General features: G+C 44.0%; 1 protein-coding gene across 1 annotated transcript in view; it reads left to right on the top strand.

Moving 5' to 3' along the window:
* The window catches only part of LOC124023634 (kinesin-like protein KIF13A), a gene marked incomplete at its 3' end in the record, with an annotated part of 91,069 nt that overhangs the window by 29,379 nt on the left and 46,690 nt on the right, over positions 1–15,000 (top strand). The window contains 2 exon segments of the mRNA XM_046337992.1: positions 6,004–6,184; positions 9,746–9,833. Coding sequence (XP_046193948.1) covers positions 6,004–6,184; positions 9,746–9,833 — 269 coding nt within the window.

Here is a 15,000-nt window from a genome sequence, read left to right as displayed (position 1 = left end):
CAGACCCTCTGCAATGAGACTTGAAATTGGGCTCAGTTGCATCCTGTTTCCATTGATCATCTTTGAGATGTTTCTACAACTTGATTGGAGTCCACCTGTGGTAAATTATATTGACTGGACATGATTTGGAAAGGCCCACACCTGTCTATATGAGGTTCCACAGTTGACAGTGCATGTCAGAGCAAAAACCAAGCCATGAAGTCAAAGGAATTGTCCATGGAGCTCCGAGACAGGATTGTGTCGAGGCACAGATCTGGGGACAGGTACCAAAACATTTCTGCAGCATTGAAGGTCCCCAAGAACACAGTGACCTCTGTCAATCTTTAAATGTAATAAGTTTGGAACCACCAAGACTCTTCCTAGAGTTGGCCATCCGGCCAAACTGCGCAATCGGGGAGAAGTGCCTTGGTCGGGGAGGTGACCAAGAACCCGATGGTCACTCTGACAGAGCTCATGACTGATTAAATTCTTACTGCAGGTAGAGGGGCCAAAAGAAAGCCACTCCTCAGTAAAAGGCACATGACAGCTCACTTGGAGTTTGCCAAAAGGCACCTAAAGGACTCTCAAACCATGAGAAGTAAGATTCTCTGGTCTGATGAAACCACGATTGAATTCTTTGGCCTAAATACCAAGCGTCACATCTGGAGGAAACCTGGCACCATCCCTACGGTGAAGCATGGTGGTGGCAGCATTATGCTGTGGGGATGTTTTTCAGCGGCAGGGACTTGGAGACTAGTCAGGATCAAAGGAAAGATGAACGGAGCAAAGTACAGAGAGATCCTTGATGAAAAGCTGTTTCAGAGCACTCAGACCGCAGACTGGGGAGAAGGTTCACCTTCCAACAGGACAACGACCCTAAACACACAGTCAAGACAACGCAGGAGTGGCTTCTGGACACGTCCCTATATGTCCTTGAGTGGCCCAGCCAGAGCTCTGACTTGAACCCGATCGAACATCTCTGGAGAGACCTGAAAATAGCTGTGCAGCAACGCTCCCCATCCAACCTGACAGAGCTTGAGAGGATCTGCAGAGAACAATGGGAGAATCTCCCCAAATACAGGTGTGTCAAGCTTGTAGCGTCATACCCAAGAAGACTCGAGGCTGTAATCGCTGCCAAAGGTGCTTCAACAAAGTACTGAGTAAAGGGTCTGAATACTTATGTACATGTGTTATTTCAGTTTTTATATTTAATAGATTGCACAAATGTCTAAAAACCTGTGTGGGTATTGTGTGTAGATTGATGAGGGTAAAAAACCAATGTAATCCATTTTAGAATACGGCTGTAACGTAGCAGAATGTGGAAAAGGGGGAGGGGTCAGAATGCTCTGTAGATACATTTGCCCGTCATGCTTCTCGGTTTACATGTTAATTTGCATAATTTAGTGGAATTAAATTAGCGTGTGTATTTTGGTTAGTTGTCATGCATCTTCTTTATCTATACAACTATCACCGCCTGTATATAGACCAACTATCACACGCACCACCCATCACTTTCATTCTTTGAAACCTAAATGTTTTACTTCGTTTTACTTATGAGGCTTGTCTTACCTTGCTTCAAATTAGCATACACTCCTTGACAAGAAAGGTGCTCTTTAGAACCTAAAAGGGTTCTTTGGCTGTCCCCATAGGAGAACCCTATGAAGAACTATATTTGGTTCCAGGCAGAACCCTTTTGGGTTCCATGTATAAACCTTTGCATAGAGGGTTCTACATGGAACCAAAAGGGGTTGACCAGGAACCAAAAAAGGTTCTACCTGGAGCCAAAAAGGGTTCTCCTATGGGGACAGCCGAAGAACACATTTGGAACCCTTTTTTCCAAGAGTGTATTAGGTCAAATCAGACCACAGAAACGTGGAGGAAATGATTTTATAAAGACTACGTAGGTGGCGCCTGAGTTTCATGTTTGGAGTCCTACCATTTCTACCAATCTGTGGGCCAGTAATGAGTTTCATATGCACATTTTTCGTGGAACAGTTTCATTTCAATAATATCGTTTTAGTTTAGAAAAATCATTGTCACATCGTTAAACATAATAATCAGACTTTAATTTATACAAATAAAAATCTAAAAGTAAAAATTCAACCAATGTGAGAGAACAAGCCTCTGCCATATGGACACATTGATTCACCGTGGTCAATTGGCAGCTAAAGAAAGGAGAGCATGGAACTCAGAGATCTCCTAAGGAGAGCATGGAACTCAGAGATCTCCTAAGGAGAGCATGGAACTCAGAGATCTCCTAAGGAGAGCATGGAACTCAGAGATCTCCTAAGGAGAGCATGGAACTCAGAGATCTCCTAAGGAGAGCATGGAACTCAGAGATCTCCTAAGGAGAGCATGGAACTCAGAGATCTCCTAAGGAGAGCATGGAACTCAGAGATCTCCTAAGGAGAGCATGGAACTCAGAGATCTCCTATGGAACTCAGAGATCTCCTAAGGAGAGCATGGAACTCAGAGATCTCCTAAGGAGAGCATGGAACTCAGAGATCTCCTAAGGAGAGCATGGAACTCAGAGATCTCCTAGGCCAATGCAACAGTAGGCCTATAACTTCCATTGTCAACTAAGTAAAAATACATAAAGCCGACAAATAAGTAGAAGATGTCTTGATGAAAATTCAGGTTCTTTCAATCGCAGTAATCTCTCTACTCAGCCTGTCTGCCTCCCTTTTGATCTGTCTTGACTTGAGCTATACTGTAGCTAGTGAAGTACAATGTTGTATCAAATCAATCTACTGGGTCTGGCTCAAACCTGTTGCTAGCAAACGTACAGCATTGTATCAACTAGGCTATTCCGGGCCCTGCACCAGTGAGCTCAGGACAGACAGCTGTTTTTGCACGAGGGAAAAGTGTTCAGGTATTTCATGATGTTTCCATTGGATATATGAGATCCTCGGATCATTATATTTTGGTATTTCACACCGAGGCTTGGTGATTGTGGAGGTGGAGATTGATGGAAAGGTTTTTCAAATACTGTGAGGAACGATTATCGTTTGCAAAAAACAGATTGAAAATGAAATACAAAAATATCTAATTTACATAAGTATTCACACCCATGAGTCAATTCGTGTTAGAATCAGCTTTGGCAGTGATTACAGCTGTGAGTCTTTCTGGGTAAGTCTCCAAGAGCTTTGCACACCTGGATTGAACAATATTTGCACAATATTCTTTATCAAATTCTTCAAGCTCTGTCAAGTTGGTTGTTGATCAATGCTAGACAGCTATTTTCAAGTCTTGCCAAGTTCAAGTCCAAACTGTAACTAGGCCACTCAGGAACATTCCATGTTGTCTTGGTAACCAACTCCAATGTAGATTTGGCCTTGTGTTTTACGTTATTGTCCTGCTGAAAGGTGAATTCATCTCCCAGTGTCTGGTTGAAAACAGACTGAACCAGGTTTCCCTCTAGGATTTTGCCTGTACTTAGCTCTATTCCATTTATTTGTATTGTAAAAAAACTCCCTAGCACCATGCCAATGACAAGCATACACATAACATGATGCAGCCACCACCATGATTGAAAATATGTGGTGGTACTCTGTGATGTGTTGTATTGGATGTGCCCCAAACATAACACTTCGGGACCAGTTTTATTTCAGTGCCTTAGTGCAAACAGGATACATGTTTTGGAATATATTTATTCTGTACAGTCTTCCTCCTTTTCACTCTGTCATTTAAGTTAGTATTGTGGAGTAAGTACAATATTGTTGATCCATCATCCGTTTTCTCCTATCACAGCCATAAAACTCTGTAACTGTTTTAAAGTCACCATTGGCCTCATGGGGTAATCCTGAGCGGTTTCTTTCCTCTCCGGCAGTTGAGTTAGGAAGGACACCTGTGGCCAGCAGCATACCATCCTGCATTCCACTTCTGATGCTATGCAGGGTCCCTGGATGGGAGACCAGATGCTGCTGGAAGTGGTGTTGGAGGGCCAGTAGGAGACACTTTGATCTGGTCTAAAATCAAATATACAAATGCCCCAGGGCAGTGATTTGGGACATTGCCCTGAATAGGGTGTCGTCTTTTGGATTGGACGTTTAAACGTGTGTCCTGACTCTCTGTGGTCACTAAAGATCCCATGGCACTTATTGTTAGAGTAGAGGTGTTAACCCTGGTGTCCTGGCTAAATTCCTAATCTGGCCCCCATACCATCACAGTCACCTAATCATCCCAAGCTTACTATTGGCTCATTACTCCTGAATTTATTTAGGCTTGCCATAATAAAGGGGTTGAATATTTATTGACTCAAGACAGTTCATATTTTCATTTTTGATTAATTTGTTAACATCTCTAAAAACATAATTCCACGTTGACATGATGAGGTATTGTGTGTAGGCAAGTGACGACACAATCTAAATTGAATCCATTTTAAATTCACGCTGTAACATAACATTTCTGAAGGCTGAAGTACAAGCTTGTGATTTGAAACAATCCACAGTTATATTTTGAAAAGAAGATAATGATCCTCGATTCCTCTGTGTCTATGTCATGCGCTCTCAGGTGAAGCATTTGAAATCATTTTCTTTCTTTCTGTATAGACAGGAGTAATTATAGAATTCTGACAAATGTATTTAAACTCATAGTTGTTGCATCTTAAGATCTCACCTTTTTCTAACGGTGATTTTAATCTCTGTCACATATGAACCACTTTCATCAGGTGAGCCGTTTAGAATGAGGTTTTCTCGCAAATTGCATTTTGGGAAATGTTTGAAAAGGACGTTTTATTGGCCGCTTCACTACAGGAGCTCTCTTCTTAAGAGGCATTACAACCATCTACATGTGATTTCTGTCGTTCTGAGCACCGTGGGTGGTCACCCCCCCAATGGGTGACGCACCCAATGCATATGGGTCTGGTGAAAATCTTTCTGGTCACGTTTTCCTAACAGAAACCCTGCTGTAGTTCTAAACTGTCTGACTCAGGACCAAACGGTTGTCAGAATCCCTGAACAAACACATTTACAGACATGTTTTCAACACACCTGCAGTGAGCACATCAGATAGTTGCCGTATAACCCCCCCCAGACTTTGTTGTGGGTCTGTTTGACAAAACCTCTTGGTTCAGATAAGTGCTGGTCCCTTTCTCTGATCTCTACCCTTATTTACTAAACAACACTGTTTCATTTACTAGTTCCTATTCCCTGCTGTTTAATCTCTGCTGTTGTCGCTTCCTGTCTCCCTGTAGGTTCTGCTGTCCAGTCTGTAGAGCTGGTGTGTAAAGGACTGTTGAAGTCTATATGTGTAGCTAAAGGCTCTGCCAGGCTGTTGTGTCTCTGTCCCTTCCTGTCTCTCCCTGTAGCTCTGCCAGGCTGTTGTCTCTGTCCCTTCCTGTCTCTCCCTGTAGGTTCTGCTGTCCAGTCTGTAGAGCTGGTGTGTAAAGGACTGTTGAAGTCTATATGTGTAGCTAAAGGCTCTGCCAGGCTGTTGTCTCTGTCCCTTCCTGTCTCTCCCTGTAGGTTCTGCTGTCCAGTCTGTAGAGCTGGTGTGTAAAGGACTGTTGAAGTCTATATGTGTAGCTAAAGGCTCTGCCAGGCTGTTGTCTCTGTCCCTTCCTGTCTCTCCCTGTAGGTTCTGCTGTCCAGTCTGTAGAGCTGGTGTGTAAAGGACTGTTGAAGTCTATATGTGTAGCTAAAGGCTCTGCCAGGCTGTTGTCTCTGTCACTTCCTGTCTCTCCCTGTAGGTTCTGCTGTCCAGTCTGTAGAGCTGGTGTGTAAAGGACTGTTGAAGTCTATATGTGTAGCTAAAGGCTCTGCCAGGCTGTTGTCTCTGTCACTTCCTGTCTCTCCCTGTAGGTTCTGCTGTCCAGTCTGTAGAGCTGGTGTGTAAAGGACTGTTGAAGTCTATATGTGTAGCTAAAGGCTCTGCCAGGCTGTTGTCTCTGTCCCTTCCTGTCTCTCCCTGTAGGTTCTGCTGTCCAGTCTGTAGAGCTGGTGTGTAAAGGACTGTTGAAGTCTATATGTGTAACTAAAGGCTCTACTATGCTGTTGTCTCTGTCCCTTCCTGTCCTCTCTGCAGGGTCAGGGAAGTCCTTCTCCATGATGGGGAATAAGAAGGCTCCAGGGCTGATCCCCAGGCTGTGCTGCTCCCTGTTTGAGAGGATCGGCCGGGAGGACAGCCAGGTTCTCTCCTTCAAGGTGGAGGTCTCCTACATGGAGATATACAACGAGAAGGTCCGTGACCTGCTGGACCCTAAAGGGTGAGTTCAGACGGACGGACGGCTGGACACACGCACAAACACACACACACACACACACACACACATGCACGGATATGCACACACACGGGTTGATGTGCAGATGGATGTACACATCTGCACATTTAATACAGTACATACAGTAGGTCTGTTTTAATATAGTACATACAGTAGGTCTGTTTTAATACAGTAGGTCTGTTTTAATACAGTAGGTCTGTTTTAATACAGTACATACAGTAGGTCTGTTTTAATACAGTAGGTCTGTTTTAATACAGTAGGTCTGTTTTAATACAGTACATACAGTAGGTCTGTTTTAATACAGTACATACAGTAGGTCTGTTTTAATACAGTAGGTCTGTTTTAATACAGTAGGTCTGTTTTAAGACAGTAGGTCTGTTTTAAGACAGTACATACAGTAGGTCTGTTTTAATACAGTAGGTCTGTTTTAATACAGTACATACAGTAGGTCTGTTTTAAGACAGTAGGTCTGTTTTAATACAGTACATACAGTAGGTCTGTTTTAATACAGTACATAAAGTAGGTCTGTTTTAATACAGTAGGTCTGTTTTAATACAGTAGGTCTGTTTTAAGACAGTACATACAATAGGTCTGTTTTAATACAGTAGGTCTGTTTTAATACAGTACATACAGTAGGTCTGTTTTAATACAGTACATACAGTAGGTCTGTTTTAATACAGTACATACAGTAGGTCTGTTTTAATACAGTACATACAGTAGGTCTGTTTTAATACAGTACATACAGTAGGTCTGTTTTAATACAGTAGGTCTGTTTTAATACAGTAGGTCTGTTTTAATACAGTACATACAGTAGGTCTGTTTTAATACAGTAGGTCTGTTTTAATACAGTAGGTCTGTTTTAATACAGTACATACAGTAGGTCTGTTTTAATACAGTACATACAGTAGGTCTTGTGGCATTCTAATGATCTTGGATCCAATTCCAGTCGGTCAGATACCCAATCAGCTCTCTGTGTACAAGCTCTCCTCTTGTTCCCAGTCTATAGGCACGTGTCCATGTACACAATGAAGCTCTGAGACCTTATGTTGGCTGTCAAGGAGGGAGGGCGGTAAAGGCAGGGTTAACTGACTGAGTGTGTATCAGGTACAGCTGTTAGAGAGCAGGGGTGGGTGTGTGTGGACACTGGACAGCCCTAGAGAGGGACAACATTGGAGTCTCTGTCTGTGTTGCTGCAGATGTCTGTGAGAGGAGAAGATATAGCCAAGCCAGTCCCAGCTCCATGGAACTGACCTCTCTGTTATTTCCTGGCTGAGTCCCAATCTCTCTGTGTCTCTCTCTCTCTCTCTCTGTCTCTCTCTCTCTCTCTGTGTCTCTCTCTCACTCTCTCTGTGTGTCTCTCTCTCTCTCTCTCTCTCTCTCTCTCTGTGTCTCTCTCTCTCTCTGTGTCACTCTCTCTCTGTCCCTCACTTTCTCTCACTGTCTCTCTCTCTGTCTCTCTCACTCTCTCTCACTGTCTCTCTCTCTCTCTCTCTCACTGTGTCTCTCTCTCACACACTCTCTCTCACACTCTCTCTCTCACTGTCTCTCTAACTGTGTCTCTCTCACTGTGTGTGTCTCTCTCTCTCTCTCTCTCTCTCTCTCTCTCTCTCTCTCTCTCTCTCTCTCTCACGGTCTCTCTCTGTCTCTCGCTCTCTGTGTGTATGTGTTCAATTCAATATAAGGGCTTTATTGGCATGAGAAACATGTGTTTACATTGCCAAAGCAAGTGAAATAGATAATAAACAATACAAAAGTATTTCAAATGTCATATTATGTCTATACAGTGTTGTACTGATGTGCAAATAGTACAAGTACAAAAGGGAAAATAAATGTGTATCTCTGTATATATCTCTGTATATATCTCTGTGTGTATCTCTGTGTGTATCTCTGTATATATCTCTGTATGTATATCTGTGTGTATCTCTGTGTGTATCTCTGTATATATCTCTGTATGTATATCTGTGTGTATCTCTGTGTGTATCTCTGTGTGTATCTCTGTATATATCTCTGTATGTATATCTGTGTGTATCTCTGTGTGTATCTCTTTGTGTATCTCTGTATATATCTCTGTGTATCTCTTTGTGTATCTCTGTGTATATCTCTGTATCTCTGTATATATCTCTGTATATATCTCTGTGTGTATCTCTGTGTGTATCTCTGTATATATCTCTGTGTATCTCTGTATATATCTCTTTGTGTATCTCTGTATATATCTCTGTATATATCTCTGTGTATCTCTTTGTGTATCTCTGTGTATCTCTGTATATATCTCTGTATATATCTCTGTGTGTATCTCTGTGTGTATCTCTGTATATATCTCTGTATATATCTCTGTGTGTATCTCTGTATATATCTCTGTGTGTATCTCTGTATATATCTCTGTGTGTATCTCTGTGTGTATCTCTGTATATATCTCTGTGTGTATCTCTGTGTGTATCTCTGTATATATCTCTGTATATATCTCTGTGTGTATCTCTGTATATATCTCTGTGTGTACCTCTGTATTTCTGTATATATCTCTGTATATATCTCTGTATATATCTCTGTGTGTATCTCTGTATATATCTCTGTGTGTACCTCTGTATTTCTGTATATATCTCTGTGTGTATCTCTGTATATATCTATGTGTGTATCTCTGTGTGTATCTCTTTATCTATCTCTGTGTGTATCTCTGTATATATCTCTGTGTGTATCTCTGTATATATCTCTGTATATATCTCTGTGTGTATCTCTGTGTGTATCTCTGTATATATCTCTGTGTATCTCAGTGTCTCATCAGTTTGGTTCAACTGTAGGCTGTCCACTCTGAACTTTCCCTGTCTCCCCTGTTGTAAACCTAGAGGCAGGACACACACACACACACACACACACACACACACACACACACACACACACACACACACACACACACACACACACACACACACACACACACACACACACACACACACACACACACTGCACCACCTAGTGAAGAACACACATAAACACACACACACACACACACACACACACACACACACACACACACACACACACACACACACACACACACACACACACACACACACACACACACACACACACACACACACACACACACACACACACACACACTGCACCACCTAGTGAAGAACACACACATACACACACACACTGCACCAGCTAGTGGAACATCTAGCAGTCTTCAGTCACAGTGCTTTGTAAAAGGTAATGTTGTCAGATTGGATTATCTTAACGTAGATGGATAGGCAGGTTGTATTCACGTTTCCATAGCTGAGCTGTGTGTCCTGGTGTGGTTGAGTTGTCCTCCATTCAGCCATGTAATCCATGAGATAGTCCATGAGCCTGGGGGGGTCGGTAATATCGGGGGGGGGGGGGGTGTGTGTCACAATGTCTTAAGGGGATTTCCTAGAGTTGTAAAATGTGTGCTATCAGTGCAGCAACAGCAGCCTTCTCTGTTATCACTGTCTCTCTCACCCCTCCATACCTTCATTTAGCTCAGGGACTAAAATATGTCTGTGGTTTATCTCTTCCTCTGTCCAGGAGTCGACAGTCTCTGAAGGTCAGAGAGCACAAGGTTCTGGGTCCGTATGTGGACGGTCTGTCACAACTGGCGGTCACCAACTTTGAGGTGAGTACAGCTCCTTTAGAGATGGGGAGATGGAGTAGGTAGGAGAGTACAGCTCCTTTAGAGACGGGGAGATGGAGTAGGTAGGAGAGTACAGCTCCTTTAGAGACGGGGAGATGGAGTAAGTAGGAGAGTACAGCTCCTTTAGAGACGGGGAGATGGAGTAGGTAGGAGAGTACAGCTCCTTTAGAGACGGGGAGATGGAGTAGGTAGGAGAGTACAGCTCCTTTAGAGACGGGGAGATGGAGTAGGTAGGAGAGTACAGCTCCTTTAGAGACGGGGAGATGGAGTAGGTAGGAGAGTACAGCTCCTTTAGAGACGGGGAGATGGAGTAGGTAGGAGAGTACAGCTCCTTTAGAGACGGGGAGATGGAGTAGGTAGGTGAGTACAGCTCCTTTAGAGACGGGGAGATGGAGTAGGTAGGTGAGTACAGCTCCTTTAGAGACAGGGAGATGGAGTAGGTAGGAGAGTACAGCTCCTTTAGAGACGGGAGATGGAGTAGGTAGGAGAGTACAGCTCCTTTAGAGACAGGGAGATGGAGTAGGTAGGAGAGTACAGCTCCTTTAGAGACAGGAGATGGAGTAGGTAGGAGAGTACAGCTCCTTTAGAGACGGGGAGATGGAGTAGGTAGGAGAGTACAGCTCCTTTAGAGACGGGGAGATGGAGTAGGTAGGAGAGTACAGCTCCTTTAGAGACGGGGAGATGGAGTAGGTAGGAGAGTACAGCTCCTTTAGAGACAGGGAGATGGAGTAGGTAGGAGAGTACAGCTCCTTTAGAGACAGGGAGATGGAGTAGGTAGGAGAGTACAGCTCCTTTAGAGACAGGGAGATGGAGTAGGTAGGAGAGTACAGCTCCTTTAGAGAGATGGAGTAGGTAGGAGAGTACAGCTCCTTTAGAGACAGGGAGATGGAGTAGGTAGGTGAGTACAGCTCCTTTAGAGACAGTCTGATGGAGTAGGTAGGAGAGTACAGCTCCTTTAGAGACGGGGAGATGGAGTAGGTAGGAGAGTACAGCTCCTTTAGAGACGGGGAGATGGAGTAGGTAGGTGAGTACAGCTCCTTTAGAGAGATGGAGTAGGTAGGTGAGTACAGCTCCTTTAGAGACAGGGAGATGGAGTAGGTAGGAGAGTACAGCTCCTTTAGAGACGGGGAGATGGAGTAGGTAGGAGAGTACAGCTCCTTTAGAGACGGGGAGATGGAGTAGGTAGGTGAGTACAGCTCCTTTAGAGACAGGGAGATGGAGTAGGTCGGAGAGTACAGCTCCTTTAGAGACGGGGAGATGGAGTAGGTAGGAGAGTACAGCTCCTTTAGAGATGGGGAGATGGAGTAGGTAGGTGAGTACAGCTCCTTTAGAGAGATGGAGTAGGTAGGTGAGTACAGCTCCTTTAGAGACAGGGAGATGGAGTAGGTAGGAGAGTACAGCTCCTTTAGAGACGGGGAGATGGAGTAGGTAGGAGAGTACAGCTCCTTTAGAGACGGAGAGATGGAGTAGGTAGGAGAGTACAGCTCCTTTAGAGACAGTCTGATGGAGTAGGTAGGAGAGTACAGCTCCTTTAGAGACAGGGAGAGAACGGGCCATTACCATAGAGAACGGGCCATTACCATAGAGAACGGGCCATTACCATAGAGAACTGTGTATTACCATAGAGAACGGGCCATTACATTTACATTTACATTTAAGTCATTTAGCAGACGCTCTTATCCAGAGCGACTTACAAATTGGTGCATTCACCTTATGACATCCAGTGGAACAGTCACTTTACAATAGTGCATCTAAATCTTAAAGGTGGGGGGGGGGTGAGAGGGATTACTTATCCTATCCTAGGTATTCCATTACCATAGAGAACGTACCATTACCATAGAGAACGTACCATTACCATAGAGAACATACCATTACCATAGAGAACGGGCCATTACCATAGAGAACGTACCATTACCATAGAGAACGTACCATTACCATAGAGAACAGGCCATTACCATAGAGAACGTACCATTACCATAGAGAACAGGCCATTACCATAGAGAACGTACCATTACCATAGAGAACAGGCCATTACCATAGAGAACGTACCATTACCATAGAGAACAGGCCATTACCATAGAGAACGTACCATTACCATAGAAAACAGCCCATTACCATAGAGAACGTACCGTTACCATAGAGAACTGTGTATTACCATAGAGAACTGTGTATTACCATAGAGAACTGTGTATTACCATAGAGAACGTACCATTACCATAGAAAACAGCCCATTACCATAGAGAACGTACCGTTACCATAGAGAACGTACCATTAACATAGAGAACTGTGTATTACCATAGAGAACTGTGTATTACCATAGAGAACGGCTCATTACCATAGAGAACAGGCCATTACCATAGAGAACGTACCATTACCATAGAGAACAGGCCATTACCATAGAGAACGTACCATTACCATAGAGAACAGGCCATTACCATAGAGAACGTACCATTACCATAGAGAACAGGCCATTACCATAGAGAACGTACCATTACCATAGAAAACAGTCCATTAACATAGAGAACGTACCATTACCATAGAGAACTGTGCATTACCATAGAGAACTGTGTATTACCATAGAGAACTGTGTATTACCATAGAGAACGTACCATTACCATAGAAAACAGCCCATTACCATAGAGAACGTACCGTTACCATAGAGAACGTACCATTAACATAGAGAACTGTGTATTACCATAGAGAACTGTGTATTACCATAGAGAACGGCTCATTACCATAGAGAACGTACCGTTACCATAGAGAACGTACCATTACCATAGAGAACAGGCCATTACCATAGAGAACGTACCATTACCATAGAAAACAGCCCATTACCATAGAGAACGTACCGTTACCATAGAGAACTGTGTATTACCATAGAGAACGTACCATTAACATAGAAAACAGCCCATTACCATAGAGAACGGCTCATTACCATAGAGAACGTACCGTTACCATAGAGAACGTACCATTACCATAGAGAACAGGCCATTACCATAGAGAACGTACCATTACCATAGAAAACAGCCCATTACCATAGAGAACGGCTCATTACCATAGAGAACGTACCATTAACATAGAGAACAGGCCATTACCATAGAGAACGTACCATTACCATAGAAAACAGCCCATTACCATAGAGAACGGCTCATTACCATAGAGAACGTACCGTTACCATAGAGAACGTACCATTACCATAGAGAACAGGCCATTACCATAGAGAACGTACCATTACCATAGAGAACAACCCATTACCATAGAGAACGTACCGTTACCATAGAGAACGTACCATTAACATAGAAAACAGCCCATTACCATAGAGAACGTACCGTTACCATAGAGAACGTACCATTAACATAGAGAACAGGCCATTACCATAGAGAACGTACCATTACCATAGAGAACAGTCCATTACCATAGAGAACGTACCATTACCATAGAGAACTGTGTATTACCATAGAGAACTGTGTATTACCATAGAGAACGGCTCATTACCATAGAGAACGTACCATTACCATAGAGAACAGTCCATTACCATAGAGAACAGCCCATTACCATAGAGAACTGTGTATTACCATAGAGAACTGTGTATTACTATAGAGAACTGTGTATTACCATAGAAAACGTACCATTACCATAGAGAACAGGCCATTACCATAGAGAACGTACCATTACCATAGAGAACAGTCCATTACCATAGAGAACGTACCATTACCATAGAGAACTGTGTATTACCATAGAGAACGTACCATTACCATAGAGAACAGGCCATTACCATAGAGAACGTACCATTACCATAGAGAACTGTGTATTACCATAGAGAACGGCCCATTACCATAGAGAACGGGCCATTACCATAGAGAACGTACCATTACCATAGAGAACTGTGTATTACCATAGAGAACGGCCCATTACCATAGAGAACATACCATTACCATAGAGAACGGGCCATTACCATAGAGAACGTAACATTAACATAGAGAACGTACCATTACCATAGAGAACGTACCATTACCATAGAGAACAGGCCATTACCATAGAGAACGTACCATTACCATAGAGAACTGTGTATTACCATAGAGAACGGCCCATTACCATAGAGAACGGGCCATTACCATAGAGAACGTACCATTACCATAGAGAACTGTGTATTACCATAGAGAACAGCTCATTACCATAGAGAACATACCATTACCATAGAGAACGGCTCATTACCATAGAGAACTGTGTATTACTATAGAGAACTGTGTATTACCATAGAGAACTGTGTATTACCATAGAGAACTGTGTATTACCATAGAGCCCCTCCATCCATAGCCCCCTCCATCCTTAGCCCCCGCCATCCATAGCCCCTCCATCCTTAGCCCCCTCCATCCATAGCCCCCTCCATCCATAGCCCCCTCCATCCTTAGTCCCCTCCATCCATAGCCCCTCCATCCTTAGTCCCCTCCATCCATAGCCCCCTCCATCCTTAGTCCCCTCCATCCATAGTCCCTCCATCCATAGTCCCCTCCATCCATAGTCCCCTCCATCCATAGCCCCCTCCATCCTTAGTCCCCTCCATCCATAGCCCCTCCATCCTTAGTCCCCTCCATCCATAGCCCCCTCCATCCTTAGTCCCCTCCATCCATAGCCCCCTCCATCCTTAGTCCCCTCCATCCATAGTCCCTCCATCCATAGCCCCCTCCATCCTTAGTCCCCTCCATCCATAGTCCCTCCATCCATAGTCCCTCCATCCATAGCCCCTCCATCCTTAGCCCCCCATCCATAGCCACCTTCATCCATAGCCCCCTCCATCCATAGCCCCCTCCATCCATAGCCCCTCCATCCTTAGTCCCCTCCATCCATAGCCCCCTCCATCCTTAGTCCCCTCCATCCATAGTCCCCTCCATCCATAGTCCCCTCCATCCATAGCCCCTCCATCCTTAGTCCCCTCCATCCATAGCCCCTCCATCCTTAGCCCCCTCCATCCATAGTCCCCTCCATCTATAGTCCCCTCCATCCATAGTCCCCCATCCATAGCCCCCTCCATCCATAGTCCCCTCCATCCATAGCCCCTCCATCCATAGCCCCCTCCATCCATAGCCCCTCCATCCTTAGTCCCCTCCATCCATAGCCCCCTCCATCCTTAGCCCCCTCCATCCATAGT

Source organism: Oncorhynchus gorbuscha, unplaced genomic scaffold (genome assembly GCF_021184085.1).
Source record: "Oncorhynchus gorbuscha isolate QuinsamMale2020 ecotype Even-year unplaced genomic scaffold, OgorEven_v1.0 Un_scaffold_1661, whole genome shotgun sequence".
NCBI lineage: Eukaryota > Metazoa > Chordata > Actinopteri > Salmoniformes > Salmonidae > Oncorhynchus > Oncorhynchus gorbuscha.
Note: the sequence above shows the minus strand (reverse complement) of the source record. Positions and strands in the feature narration are given on the sequence as shown.